The 16,162-nt window shown below is 44.4% G+C and overlaps 1 protein-coding gene across 1 annotated transcript in view; it reads right to left on the bottom strand.

Moving 5' to 3' along the window:
- Nucleotides 1-3,631: 3,631 nt before the first annotated feature.
- The window catches only part of SMAD6 (SMAD family member 6), a 145,196-nt gene continuing 132,665 nt past the window's right edge, over nucleotides 3,632-16,162 (bottom strand). The window contains exon 4 of the mRNA XM_078683043.1: nucleotides 3,632-4,506. Coding sequence (XP_078539169.1) covers nucleotides 3,962-4,506 — 545 coding nt within the window. The 3' untranslated portion in view covers nucleotides 3,632-3,961. The remainder of the gene's footprint in view (nucleotides 4,507-16,162) is intronic.

The raw sequence follows: 16,162 nt of genomic DNA, 5'->3' as shown, positions 1-16,162 counted from the left end.
TTTCGTACTTGTGATAAAAAATAGACAGCAATGTTCTCCCTCTGACAATTGCCTTTGCCCTCTTGTGGTGGTTTTGAGGGAGGTGTCAATTTGATGTTGCATTATCAATTCTTATACAGTAAGAAGAGGTGCCTGCCATCTTACTGCTTTTAATTTCCTGCTTTTATTCTCAAGATGTGGTCTACTATTGTGCTGGATTAAATTAATGTTCCCAAATCTTGATGACAATCATTGAACCAGCATTGGGGCAACATCAGGTGCAAACCTGGATTTTGATGTGCATGGTTATCTTGCATGCTATTCTTTGATTCACCACGTTTGCAGCTTTTATTTTTGAAATTTCACCTTCAGTATGTTTTACTATTTGTCTCATTACTGCAAAGTATGTCGACAATGTCAATGAATATACAGATTAAATTAAGAAATCATTCTTCTCTTTCAGTCACAATGCTATGTGAAACCTTTATGCTGTTCTTTACAACACACTTGCAAATGTTACCCGATTCTCCCCTGAAGAGGAGGAGATTTGTGGTTGTTTCAGTTAATCTGAGGATTCAGTCCTGCAGTCCACTCACTCTCTTCTTTTCATGAAAGTTCCAAGCGTCCTTCTTCTAGATCACTGGATCCCCGTCATCGATCTCTGTGGGACTCTCCCTTCGATGTAGTTTGTGGATTATTTAAGCCAATAAAGATCTTAAGGTTCCTGGTGTATTGGTTCCAAGACTCTTAATGGAGACTCTAACTCTGCTTCCTCAGACATTACAGCCACATTTTAGACTCACTTTTCTTAGTGACTGAATCCAGTGTAGTGTACTGTAGTGTTTCCTGTGCCTGTAAGCAAGGAATGGAGAAACTAGGTCTCTTACTTATCATCCAAATGCAGACTAACATTTGCGCTTGAGAAGGGAGGATCCTGGAGCCACATTCATTCTTTCTAATACCAGTTGGCATCAATTGTTTTGTGCGGAAACATTTATCTCCTTCAGTCAAGGCATTTTTTTGTAATATTATTGTTGGCACTGGTGCCCGTTTTAAGGCACCTGGGAAGTTAACCATTTACCTTTTTTTGAGGCTCAAAAAACCCATATATTAGAATCAGTTCCTTCGGTGTTTTAAGATTGCGGATCTTTGATTTAAACTCACCTTTGTTTGTATCTCACGCCATAGGGTATTTTGGTAAGGTTTTGTTTTCTGATCTAGGAATGCTGAGGAGGGAAGAAAAACAGTGCAGGGTCCAACCAGTTCCAATTTGACTCCCAACAGTTTAGCATCTGTAGCCCTTGGTAGTCAGCCAATTACTGTTTCTACCTAATCTGCTGATACTAGTCCTGGTGCTGGCATTTACCAATTGAGGTGTTTCTGCCAGTTTTTCCCTATTTGCAGCTGAAGAACATTTAGCCCTGGCTGAACAAGGACTTTCAGATCATGTGCATGCCAGCCTCTCTCCTCCCCACTCTCAATCTCCCCTGACATCTCTCCCACTACCTTCAAGTTATAGTATGAGCGGAGATACGCAAGTATTTCCTGCTGTAGTGCGATTCCTTACCCTCCCCCAACCCCCAAACCCATTCGCCTCAACTCACTTGAATATCTCTCTGGGACAGAACACGCAGTGGATTGCATCTCTGTCAGTCCTGTGTGCCCAGGAAGCACGGTCTTCCACTTTGTTGTTCCCTTTCTCTCCCAGTAGGACCCTATGACTATCTGTTATCATGGTGGGATGCAGTTTCCATTTATAGCCAGGTGGCCAGACATCAAAAAGTGGCCATTGGCAGCTGTATTTTACAGTAGCTTGCACCTCAGATGCTTCAGTAAGAAATTCGTAAAGTCTACTACTTTGGGGGACTTGGGTATCAGTTTCTTGCTCTGGCTTCAACTTTGACTTCTCCTGGGTGGAACCATAGCCTCTTAACCCACTCAGTGGATGGGTAGCAGTCTCCAGTAGGTTGCCCCTCAGTTCCTGGGTGATTCCCTAGACACAGACACGCATATTACCTGACAGATGGAAATTTGATTTTTCAGTGGTTTGCACCCTGCCACTTCTGGATGTACACAAAGGACTTGAGCTTCATACATTCATCTTTAAACTCTTCCAATTAAACCACACTACTAATGCACACCCTACCAACCCTACCAACCAAAACAGAACAGTAGCTGTTTTTGACGATGGCACTGAAACACGTGTCTCGATTTTAGGAACTGTAGGGGGCTTGGGTGCAGTTAGTGTTGCCATAATAGAACACTGCAGGCAACTCTTCCCCCAAGTATTCAGTTTTAGCTGCCGTTTACATGACACCTAGTTCCAACCACCTACCATGGCTTCAAGCTCACAGCGTTTCCATGTCTTTGGCTTGACTTTTCCATCAGCTGCCTCTTGATTCACTCACAACAGTCCTGAGGCAATACCAGTTACACACTATGCTTGTCGCACCAAGGAAACCATTGCCGCTCACAGCACAACCCTTAAACAAATGAGCTTGTGGAATAATACTAATACTTGAGAATAATACATTTTATCATAGAGCTCTGCAAATGATCAATTCCTGAAACCTCATTCATAAAGCATCTACTGCTGGTGTTCAGACACTGTTCGTACTGAACTGACTCTGTTTTTGTCCCCTGTGACCAACCCGAGGGCAGAAAACATGTTAAGGATGCACCAACTAGGTTGGGCATTATGGATTAATGAACACAATGACAATTGGAAGGATGGCATGGTGGCAGTATGCATGAACGAGTAAAAACGATGGATGGATAAAATGGTCAGGAAATGGATGGGAAGAAGAAAAGATGGAAGAAGTGTGTACAGATGGAAAACTGAAAGAGCATGCAAGAATTGAGGTGGATGAAAGGGTAGGAGGATGAAGGTATAGACGGGTGGAAGTAAAGGTAAATGAAACAATTATAGGAAAGGTCAGGTTTACTTGAGCTGCTCTCTCTGTGGCATTGGAGGCTTAGTTTTAAGTGATGAGCATTTACATTTATTTTCTGGCTACTTCCCTGCCAGCAGACAGGTGGCTCTCAAACTCTACCCAGCAGCCTTGAGCTTCCCAAAAAAACCCACTCCAGTAGACCGAGACTAACTGCATCAGGAGGTGTCCTCACAAAAATCCTCTTTTCAAATGAGGGAGGGCTTCATTAGTATTCCCCCAGAAGACTGTTGTCCCAAACACATTCCTTCCCACAAACTAGGGCACGAAAGAAACCTCTGCCCAACGGAATGTGGTCCCAACAAACCGTTCCATGAAGACTGGGCTTCCAACGTTTTCCAATCTGGAATACCAGGGCCTTCAGCAGATTTCACCATGCAGACCAGGGCCCAGAAAAATCTCGACCCAGGAGTCCAAGATCACACTTAACATAATTTTGACTAAAACCTACAACATTCTCCCAGCAGAAGCTTTCCATCAAACTCTGCCCTGAACACCATGACTTGACCATCAAACTACAAGACAGCAGACACTGTCCCAGTAAATTAACCAAGACAGTGGCTCATCTCGAATATCTCTGTAAGAATTCCAACGGCAGGGCAGAGAGTCTGAGATGCTCTAGTGAGTTACCTTAGACGAGCCTGGGAGTATAAAGGTTCTCGCAATGCAACATACAAAAAAATAAGCACATAGTTACAAAATAACCCATACAGAGAATCTTTTATTATCAAAGTGTGGCTGGCATAGTTCTCTGTGTATTTCTATACCATCTGAAAAAACACAATTCAGATCAAACAAGGTGTTGTGGCCCAATTCTGCTGCATCGTTCCCCCTTTGAAAGTATCTTTTCAGACAAAGTGCATTTTTTGTTTTGTTTTATGTCCAAACACACATTGCACAGTACATAAATAGTGACACAGTAAAAATGCCCCCCTTATTTACATGTATAATATATATTTTCATATAATATATAAAACTTTATATTAAATCTAGGTAGGTGATAATTTGGGATATTCTGTGTGGCGCACCGGTTATCGGTGAGTGCGGAGAAGGATCTCTAGCCAGCAAGGGCACGAGGTGATAAACTGTCGAGAGTAACAAGGCCCCCAGCCCTTGGCAAAGCTGATACGGACGCTGTTCGGATCATAGGGTCCGTCTGTGTATCCCAGCACACTAGTGCGGTGTGAGAGTCCTGGCTGCTCGTAGTCAAACACTTTGGCAGAATAGCCAGGAGGCACTTTGCGCACGACGAGGCCCCGGCCGTCAGTGCCATCCATGGTCGGGGAGTTGACGAAGACAGGGTGCTCACTGCGGTTGTAGGCCCAAACACCATCAGGCTCGCGGCTCAGCAGGATTCCCTGACCAATCTTGCTGCGCGTGCGGCACACGGCCTCGCTGCGGTGCTGCAGTTGCAGTTGTCCCAAGCACAGGCCGCTGCCTTGAGGTAGGTCATAGAAGATGCTTACGCACTGCTCGTGAACGGCATAGAGACGGCCCACCCGTGTGCGATGCTCCCAGTACGCCACGCTACACCAGTGGCTCTGTTTGGCACCGGATGTCGGCGACATCATGGCATCTGTAAAACAGAAAAAACGTGGTTAGGTGTGCGCAATTTTATCATTTCGAGTTAGCGCATGGATGTGCACGCTGATAGCCTCAACAGGTGATTCTTAATGAAAGCTTTACAGTAGCATGGAATCAGCCCTCACTTTCTAAAACATATGTTTGTTGTATTACTCGCCACACATCTGTTATAGTTAACGATATGCAATCCCTTTATTTCTCTGTCAACAGAGGAGCTGTACAGGGTTGTCCCTTGTCATCTTTGTTTTTTGTATTAGTTTTGGAACCATTCCTCCATCAATTAAGGCATTCAGACGATTTTCAGTTTCATGACACCTTTCTAGTTATGTCTCATCCAGAGTGCTCTCTCAGTGCATTTTTTAATGAAAATCTTTATTCCGATGCTTCGGATTACAAATTAAACATTGATACATTTTTTGGTAATGCGATTGAAGAACTATTGCCTCAAACAACCATTTATTGATCTGGGCCTTTCCTGGAACTGCACAAAAATTCAGTGCTTAGGAATATGGTATTGTGATACTCTCAAGGATACTGTTAAAGCAAATACAGATGACCTTTCTAAACTCCATTGTTTATACCTTTCATGGTGGGGTCGCTTAGACACTATTCCTTCCACCGTATTGAAGCCATTTCCCATTCCTCCTCTCACTCCCTCCACTAAGTTCCTAAATGTTCCCATTTGGCATAATGCATGGCGTAAACAACAAGCATTTACAATGCAATGGTTTTGCCTTTGTTAAAGTTAGAGCTATTGGCATTGCTCTTGACATTATTTTTATTTATGTTTTTTTTAAACATAAATAAATAACATTGTCATTTACAATGCCAATAGCTTAATGTCTTGCAAATGACACACACAAACACCCACAGAGAGCCCCCCCACACACACACCCAGAGCCCCCCACACACACACACCCACACAGAGTCCCCCACACACAGCCACACAGAGCCCCCCCACACACACCCACCCAGAGCCACACACCCAGATCCACACACACACACCCACACACCCAGAGCCACACACACACACCCACACACCCAGAGCCACACACCCACACACCCAGAGCCACACACACCCACACACCCAGAGCCACACACCCCCACACACCCAGAGCCACACACCCCCACACACCCAGAGCCACACACACCCACACAGCCAGAACCACCAAGGTCAGCCTCTTGTGCTAAAGAAATGGCCAGGAAGGACACAATTTCAGATTCTCGCGTTTGTAACTCATTTACAGAGGTCCCAGCACTTCTAGACATCTGCGTGCTTCGTGCCATGACTTTAAGTGGCCTTCTGGTTTGAGGTGTAGGGCAACACCCGTAGTCAGACAGCTTTTACCAGTGTTATTAGACAGACCTTCCTAGCAGGCTGAAAGCCCCATTACAGATCTGTGATAGTCATGTTAGCGCTACATCTTGAACCATGAACCGAAGAACACAGATGCATGGCCTGAGGGTGGGAATACAGAGGACGCTGCCTACGACCTTCCAGATAAGGGGCTGTTGCAGAAAAAACATTGATTGGAAGGTCTGTAGGATGGAACTGTACAAATATAGCACATACTTCCCGGAAATGTAAGTGAGTCTTCTTCAGCCCTTCAGGAGAAACAAAGGCCTGTACCATACAGTAAACTCGAGATTCCCTGATTAGACATTACTTCTAAGCTGGTGGTTAAGTAGTGTCAGACTCGTATGTATTAGGCATGGGAAAAGACATGCAGCGGGCTTCCTTGAAAGCAACACAATGTGATGTCCTGCACAGTAGTGCAATCCTTTGACACTGAAAGTTATTGTTTGAACCCACCTTTTATATTAAATACGACAGACTATGCCCATTCAGTTTTTGACCTCGTAGCAGTGACCGTTCTCTCGTACTTGCACTTTCACAATAAATGTACAGTAGCCTTTTTGAACATTGCTAATAATGGGCACTGCAGTCCGGTAATAAAGAGACCAGTGTGAAATGGTAGTATGCCCTTACTGAAAGTAATGATTATGTGCATTAAAACCATCGCTATTAGACCTAAACGCACTGGTGTTATAATTATTTCAACCCAAATTCGAATTGGCAACACTTCTCTTATCTTCCTCCACTAACTGCCAGGGTACATCATACTTACTCAGAAACATAAAGCATGGATTGGAGATGTCATGATTATACACTCCTTGGCCTCTCCCACTGAGACATCTAACAAGTAATACGAATGGCAACTAAATTATAGCAGTATACCGTAAAAGGTTTCCCAACAGGGATACATATTTACCCCCAGAGAAAAAAATAATATAGCTGAAATAGGACAATTACACTTAGAAGTTTTTCATTTGAAGAAAAAAAATTGTTGCGTCATACGTATTTCAGCCGATGCCTGCATTTGTTTTCACTTGTCGCTTGTGTAATCTGGGCTGGAACTTAATGGAGGATGAAAATCACAATCTCTCCTTTAAACATCTCATCCCTGCAATTCGACAGTACCTAATGCCCTATTCATGTCCCCTTTCTTATGTATGGGCCGTATTATTGCCCCTTTCCAGGTATCAGGGAATTTCCCAGTATCTAGAATAATTTGGAACATGTTTGCGAAGAATTTAGCCCACCAGTCTGGATGTGTTTTGATAATCAGTGCTGGAAGGTTATCAGGGCCTGCTGCTCTTGTGAGATTCAGGCCCTTTAGCGTTTTTTTAACCTCAGTGACTGAGAAGTCGGGTTTCATATCTATTACCAGACCGCTCCAATCTGTGTACAGAAGATCATTGTGGCTAACTCTATCAAAGGCTGCGAATGTCATTCTATTTCCTGCTTTCTACCTCTTAAGTACCACCTTTCACCACCACTCTCCGTCATTCTTTAGATACTTTTTATGCCTTTATTTCTGTCTTCTTTCCATTCTCTCTTTCTTTTCTGTCTTGCTTGTCTTTCTTCGTTGCCTTTCTTCACCTCTGTTTTCCTCTCTTTCTATGTTCTTTCTTTACTTTTTCTTTCCTTGACACTGGGCGCAAGGCATCTTTCACCCTCCATGTAGGGATAGCAGTCTGACCTCTACAAATGTGTAGTGGGGGGTGTAAAAGTATGGTCTAGAGCCGAGGCCTGGAGTGAGAGCAGCTGGGAGAGAGGGCAGCTGTGGGCAAGACACGCACAGGCCCCCACCTGTCCAAAACACACACACAGGGCACACAGTCCACACAGCAGCTCAGATAGCAACATACACACACACACACAGAACATGCACAGCAACACTCAGCACCACACACACACAAACCACTACACAACAAAGCACACAATAATGCAGATAGTAACACAGAGAAACACAAATAACACGCAGAATACAAAGCAACATCCACACAACACCCAGTCTCTCTCTCACACGTGCACACAAATTCAGCACAATTTTAATGTGAGCAACACGTTTTAGAGAAATGCAACACAATCCTTCATTAATGTGTTTGTGTTTAGAATGAATTTCACACTGACTCACCTTAAACCACATAAGCATACATGTTAGACTAAAAACATACAAGGCTTGTTGTGGACGGCTTAGTCACACAATCATTAAGTCGTTTAGTGCACTGTTCACTAGTGTGTGGGCCAAGGTATATTTTTGGCAGGTTTTAGTAACAGCTTCTAAACAAATAGCGACTGCACAACACTCATAACTGAACAGAAACACAAGCTGACACGCACAGGGTGGACCCTGCCCGCAAGGCCGAGCTGCATTCTAAGGGAGGGGGGCACCAGAAGATACTGGATCTCACAGCCCCAACCCCACAGAGACAGCCCCATAAGCATCTGGTGACCCCCACCTCCCAGAATCAGAAAGCTATCTCAGGAGAAGTAAAGGTTTTGGAAATAACAAGTCTGGGAGACACGCACAACACCACGCCCCGCCCCCACCCCGACCACCCCCCAGATCCGCGGTTCTGTCTGGGTATGCACTGTTGACTTTTACTTGCAATAATTGGGGTTCAACAGCCACAATAAGGGATAACGCGCTTTCGGGTGTTTATTTTCAAGGTATTGACGGAGACGGAGACCTCCCACCCTGGGAACGACAAAAAATACCCAGGATACACCTGGGAGAGCTTCCTACACCTCCTGGGAGAGGTGGGTGTGGTTCCTGCTCTGATCATGCAGTATCTGGGGGTGCAGGGGGCCCCGGAGGGGGTTGGGGGGGGGGGGGTCCTGCTCCGAGCATGCAGTATCTGGGGGGTGCAGGCAGTGGCACCAGCGCATTGTGTGATCTGCTGCAGAGGGCCTGTTTGTCTTCAGGCGCAGTGCGCCGAACTTTCCGTGAGTTGTCAGGTTGTATGAAATACAAGGATACAGAAATACAAAAATTAATACATATAGAAAACTAAAAACCAGAAGTAAGCCACGCGGATAGCACGGTGGGTTGATCCACCTACTCCTAATAACGCGTCCGTGAAAGCTCTGGTCTCGGGTTCGACACCCTGAAAGGCCGACTCGGCTTTCATCCTTCCAACCTAAATATACCCGCTGGTTTTAGTCATATAATTCGCCTACCATGCAAAGCGCCTAGTAACTGCCCGAATGGTGGCGTGCGACATAGGGATGCGACCGTGAGCAAATATTTCACATTTTAGGGGTGAAATGTGTTAACATCCACGTAAAATCCGAATTTTAAAATGGAATATAACATAAAAAGGAGTGGGGGCGCAACCCCCAACATAAACACATATGTTGTGGAATTATTCCGTGCACAAAAAATGTTGTGAGTAGTTTGTTATAAATGTGTTACTTTTCATTGAGGCCCAAAGAATATATTAAGAAAGCCGCACTCGGCGGTGCAGTGGCGCATTTAAGCAGCGCTGCCGAGGTCTTACAAAGAGCCCGTCAAGGCGCTTTTAGAGGTTGTTGTTGTGTTGTTATGTTTATGCCGACGGGTGTGTTTCTGTCTCTTTTGTGAATCTCACCGGGTCCCCTGGTGTGGGATTAAACCACTCTTCTGCTCACACTCATGGAGAGCTCGGAGCGAGAAAAAGACATTTATAGCCTCGGAGTCCGAGGGCAGAAGTGCGAGGTTTATGTTGCGTTATTTACCGTTTATGAATAGCGGCGGTATTTTATTTAATCATTTTGGCGGTAAACAAACGATGCTGCTGCGGAGGTGGAAGGCTGAAGCCCGTATTCACAAAGAAAGTAGTAAACCGGTTGTCACAGTTTTACACCTACACCGCAGTGTAAATGGAATACTTTCTGGAGTTCACGAACACGCCCAGGAGTACACATTGAGAGCTGGGATAGGCAGAGATTTCCAATGCATATTCCTCAGAAGGTCACGCGGCATTCCCAACAAGGAAACCCGACACGTCAGCAAAAAAAAAAAGGCAGGTCCCGGCAATGCCGGACCAGATTCGGGGGCGTTCCCGGCTTTCGGCTGACGTCGCGTGACGTCGGCAAAAGCCAAAGAATCTCGGGAACGCCCCCGAATCTGGTCCGGCATTGACGGACAGGCCCCTCGTCCAATGGCTAGGCTCCATTTATGGAGCCAGCCAATGAATGACGAGGGCCGACCCAAACCCACACTACAGTTCTCATCAGGTTTTCGCCTGCGCGAAAAAGATGCGCAGAGCGCATCTTTTCGCCAGGCAAAACCTAAAAAGGGAAGCCTCTACAAAGGAACGCTTGGAGGAACAAATGAATATTCCTCAACCCACAGCTATTCCACTCAGGTTCTTTTATGTCATTGAATGAGTTATCTACCTCCTACACTCTCCCATGTACTATGTTACCCTGTATAATGAGTTCTCAGAAAACTACTTTTACACAGACTACATACTTTTTTTATAATCGATTTACTTATACTCCTGTTTATTTGTTCAAGGCTACACTTATTCACCAAGACATTTGCTGGCGATGCAATTCACACCTAGGGAACATATGTTTATATTTTCTTTCTTGCCAAATTCAAATTTTTAGCCTCTGGTTTGGGAAAACATTAATGCTATTTTTCAGGTTCTCATACACCTTTCACATGATGTTCTGTTTCTGGGCCGCATGCATGATGTCTGGTCTACCAACAGAATTTGGGGAATTTAGTAGATCTTCTAGCTTCAATTGCCATACATGTCACATCCAACTGGATGTCCACAGACAATATCACTAGTCCATGCTAGTGGAATTTAGTGTGCCATCATCATAGGCTAGACAACTATAAGCTCAGTACAGTTATCAACTGAACGCAAAAGGATAAGGTTGGCACTAACTATTTATCTTGTATTGCTTTGACTAACAATTCTTCTCATTACAGCTAATAAATATCAATTTTTATTTTGTTATATGTACTTGACCTGCATTTATGCATAATTAAATTTGTTCTTGCTACTTCTTTTTTTCTTATATCTCAATCCGACTCAATACTTCTATTCTTGTTTCTCTCTCTCCCTCCCCTTCCTTCTCTCTTTACTCTTTCCTTCCTTTATCTTATAACAATGAAACCCAGCATATTTTACTTGTGTATTGCCTATATTCAATCTTTATTTATGCATTTATATATTTGCAGAAATCTCATCTCTGTTTAAACCTCTTAGTAATTCTTGCATGTCTGGCAGTGATGTATTTTATATAATGTTCTTCAATAAAAAAAAGACTAGAATAAATGAATGTGCACACGCAACTAAACTTTCCTACTAATGGCCTGCTTAGGAGTTGTTTTAATCTTTACTATTTTTATCTTAAATCCCTGCAGCAGTGAAACCCAACAGACACAAACAGCCCTTGTTTCCGGAAATAAATCTCTGGAGTGTCCTAAAGTTTCTTAGACAGGTAACAATTTCCAATTTTGTGAATGAGGCTCCATCTTTTATCCTTGTAAGACTTCACAAGAGTACGACTCAGCTGTGTAATAAGTACTGGCAGTAGATTCAAAAGCTGTAATTTCTACAGCTTGATGTTCAAACAGCATCAAACACAACGTCCTACTTAGTATGTAAGCATCACTGATCTCTTCCCAGCACGAGCCTCAACTACCTTCACTTAATCCTTCTTTCACAATACAGACGCCTGTGTGTATTCAGTGATTCATCCTGCATCCGAACAAACATGTTCTGCGTAGATTGTCATGGTTCAGGAAAATTAGACCACAAAAATAGAAATCACGACAAAAGGTGGAAAAAATGAATCTTGTTTTAACAACACATTTCAGTAAAGTTAAGCAAACAAAAAGAAAAAAATCATTGTAAATTTACCGTCACAGAAAAGGCGGGCAGACAGGGCTTAGAACGGGGAGCACGCAGAATTCGGAGGAAGCAGAAATAAAAAGTCACCAATGTCGGGACAGGTGAATGTGGTGGAGGGAAGATGATAGAAAGGGTGGCAGGGAAGCAGAGGATACATAAGGGGAAAGCCTAAAAAACAAGAGTTGGAGAGAAAATACCAAAAGAAGAGATGTGAATGAAGGGCCCCTGGGGAAGAGAAAGTCACAGACTAATCTTAACCCCAGGACAATTCTTTTAGGGAGCACTGCCAGGAAGAGTATAGGTAGGTTGGGGGAAGGGGCAGGTTTTAGTTTAGCTATACGGGAATCAGGAGTGGCGTGTTCTGCCTCTTCCTGACTCCTGAGCACCACTGGGGTCAGTTAAAGAAATAAAAAGGTCCACCCACCCTGCAAAATGTGGCTTATGGGGATAATGTTAACTGCGTTTACCGGTACAGGACAGGTTGCAAGGGTGTAGGCAGTATTTTGGGGGTAGAGCTACACATACGGGCAGATCCACCCCATGGGGTTGAAGGCAGCAGAGGCAAAGGAAGGCGGTGTGAGGGAATCTTCGAACAGTTCAAAGAGTTTTTACTGGAGGATGTTTGGGAAGGGACGAGAAAGAGAGATTGGAGAATGGAAAGAGGCCAGTGAGTGAAAGGGGGAAAGAATGAAGCATGGTATGGGCCACTGGAGTGGAAATGTGGTGAAAGAGGGAATGACAGATTACAGATGTTTTGATGTTAATGTTATGTTCTCGTTGATTAAATGTTTTTCAGCCTTGTCCTAATAAATGGCCTTTTACGCTAAATGATGATATGGCATATGATTATTGTAGGAAAGAGAATGTGAACCTGGGCTAAAATGGTTCCACCCAGCCACCATGAAAGGAAACAAAATGCAAGATGATATGGGTAGAATTCCCCTCTGGCGAAAAAACAGCCTTTGTGCAAAAAACATCAAAGGGATGTTTAGGGGTGGGCATTAAGAGGGCCCCATCTCACCTGACAATTTGCCCACCGCCTTTACAAGGGAATGAGCTGCTGTTTTTCTGACGTCCGTGTCCCAGTCAGCTCTGCCTATGAAGCCCCTTTATGGTGGGCTAGCAGCTGAAGGACCATCTAGTGAAAGGCATCGGGCTACCAGGCGTATTTAAGGCTGGGTCTCCAACAATTGGTTTCTGCCAGGCATGACAAAAAGTAGCTTGGCTGTCCTTTAAAAAAAATGAAAAAGCCTAGTCCCGGGAACGCTTGGAGATTTTACAACAATCCCTGAAATATGTTGGCTATTTCAGCCTGCTTGGGAGGCTGGTGAGCCTGTCTTTTGCAGTGTTACATAAAGTGCTTCCACTGTGTCCACTAGAGCACTTTTGCCCCAAACAATTTGGGGTGGCCACCATACAGGCAGTGTAGGCACCACCTGGTAGGCACCACTAAATAAGGCCCTAAATAAAAATAAAAATATGTATAGCTCAGTAATTTTGAAAGCAACCCCACGTATATCCACACAATGGTCACACTATTATTTATTATTATTATTTATTAAATTTATATTGCGCACAGCTACCCGTAATGGGTTTCCCGGCGCCAGGGACAGACTGAAGAAGAAAAGACAGGTGATTGCTGAATAAAGAATACACAGAGCCGTGATCAGTTAAACAACAAAGTTTTCAGTTTTTAGCGAAAAGCAAAAAGATTAGTCTCCATTTTTAGCGCCAGCGGAAGAGCATTCCACATCTTCGGCCCCAAATGGGCAAATGAGCGGCCTCCCATTTTTGCCAAACGAATTCTGGGAACTACAAGGTTGGCTTGATTAGATGACCTGAGGGGACGACAGGGCTGGTAATCCTGAACAAGATTGTGCAGATAAGTGGGGGCAGAGCCCTGGCGAATCTTGAACAGAAGACACAAAGTTTTGAAAGCCACGCGGTCGGGAATTTTTAACCAATGAAGGTCACACAGGGCTTGCGTAGCAGACATTCTTCGTGGGACATTGCACAACAGGCGGGCAGCTGAGTTCTGTACAACCTGGAGAACATTCATAGTGGCTTTATCGGCTCCCAAATAAAGCACATTACCGTAGTCGATACGGGACATTACAAGAGCCTGAACAACCATTCGACGAGTGGACTCAGGCAACATCCATAGGATCTTCTGCAACCAGCGTAAGGTATTAAAGCAGATTGCAGCGACCTTAGTTGCCTGCTGTCGCATCGAGAGTTTCTCGTCGATTAAAAAGCAGAGGTTACGAGCAACTGGCACGGGGGTAGGCAATGGACCCATGTCACTGGGCCAGTGTCTGGAGCCCCACAGATCTTTGTGTTTGCCAAGTATAATAACCTCGGTCTTTTCACCGTTAAGTTTTAACAGATTAGCCTGCATCCAGGCAGCTACCCGAGAAAGGCCGATTTTAAGGGCAGAGGTATCCTGGACCCTGCTGCCAGACAGGGAAAACACAATCTGCGTATCGTCTGCATATGAGTATATGGACAGACCGGCGTCCTCAACGATAGAAGCAAGGGGTCTGATGTAAATATTGAACAACAAAGGGCTCAATATAGACCCCTGAGGGACGCCGTACGCAGATGGACAGATCGCCGATTCAGCTTTGTTTGAAAAAACCTGGAATGTACGCTCATTAAGAAATGAGGCCAACCAGGCAAGCGCAGATCCAGCAACACCGAGGGAGTGAAGGGACTCCAGTAGAATAGAGTGCGACACGGTATCAAAAGCCGCGCTTAAATCCAAAAGGATAAGCGCAAAGGTCTCACCGCTATCAATACCGTGTCGGAGTCGCTCAGTCACCCCCAGAAGTGCGGATTCGGTGGAATAGTTGGCGCGAAAGCCTGATTGGGATGGATGAAGATATCCTGTTTTTTGAACAAACTCATTTAGCTGGATGTTAATATGGCGTTCTAGTATTTTAGAACAAGCTGGCAGCAGGGATATGGGCCTAAAGTTGGCCAGGTTAGTAATGTCCACACCAGATTTTTTTTGTAAGGGAACGACCATGGCATGTTTCCAAACCTGTTCAACACGCGATTCGCTGAGGGAGATGTTAAGTAGCCTCATTAGAAATCTACGTGGTTCAAGGTCGAGTTGCTTTAGTATCTTCATGGGGACAGGGTCCCGGGGAGAGCCTGACCTAATGCTTTTTAGGCATGATAAAAAAGACACATCATCAAATAATTTCCAGTTGTACAGAAACTCGGTGGGAGGAGCAGGGACATTACAACAGAAGCCAAGCAAGGAAGAATCCATAGAAGGTGAAATAGAAGCTAGGGATTGGTGAATGCCCTGAACCTTCGATACAAAAAAATCCGCAATGTTATTGCAGTGTATGCCATCTAGAGCCGGCAACGCGGGAACAGTGTCAGCACCTGTAAGTTTCTTAACAGTGGCAAAAAGAGTCCGAGGACAATTCTGCACTGAAGTGATGGTAGAGGTAATGTAAGCAGCTTTGGCCCGTTTACAGTTGGCATGATAAGCCTTTAGCCCATCCTTGTAAATCAGTTTAGAGGGAGTGGAATAGGACTTTCTCCACTTCCTCTCCAAAGCTTTACATTTAACACGTTGGATTTTTAACTCATCCGAGTACCAAGGTGCTGGGGGACGCAAGGATCGGAATTTGCTGCCAGAGCAAGGAGCATGAATAGATACTGCATCAGCTAGCCACTTGGAAATAGGGGCATTCAAATTTTGCTCAATGTTACTGAGAGAAGGGATAGTCTCAGTTAGATGCAGATTAAAAGCAGCTATGTCAATCCTGTCCCATCGATGTGAAGGTTTTGTTTCCTCTACGTAATCATTAGCTATAAAAAGACCGGGCGGTAACACAAAAGGTACAGCGTAATGGTCAGACCATACCAGCGGGCGTGCCGGATGAGAACAATCAAATGGAAGAGTGGAGATGACTGGGTCCAGCAAATGGCCGGCAAGATGAGTAGCTCCAATATTGTAAAGTTTGAGGTTGAAAACCTCAAGATCAGACAAAAACGATTTAGTGAGGGAATTATTGACATCATCTAGATGGATATTTAAATCACCAAGTATGGTGAAATTATTTGATTTCAAGAGTATAGTTGATAGACAATCCACAAGTAAAGGAATCCAAGAAGCAGCATTCCCCGGTGGCCGATAAATTAACAGGCCAGAGAGCGTCAGTCGGGGATTGATCGTGAGTTTAAATAATGCAGCTTCACTACCTGGGAGATGTAACGCCTCCAGTTTACATTGGTAGGTGGATTTGAAAATAATAGCAATTCCACCTCCTTTACCTGAGGGTCTATCCTGATGTACCATAACATAGTTAGGTGGAATCGCTGCGGCGATGTCTGGACCCGAACTACCATGAATCCAGGTCTCGGTCAAAAATAGGGCGTCCGGCGATTCCTCAATTAAGAAATCATAAATGTCTAATTTATTCTTA

This window comes from Lissotriton helveticus, chromosome 3_1 (genome assembly GCF_964261635.1).
Source record: "Lissotriton helveticus chromosome 3_1, aLisHel1.1, whole genome shotgun sequence".
Lineage (NCBI taxonomy): Eukaryota > Metazoa > Chordata > Amphibia > Caudata > Salamandridae > Lissotriton > Lissotriton helveticus.
This window is presented reverse-complemented; position numbering and strand designations above follow the sequence as displayed.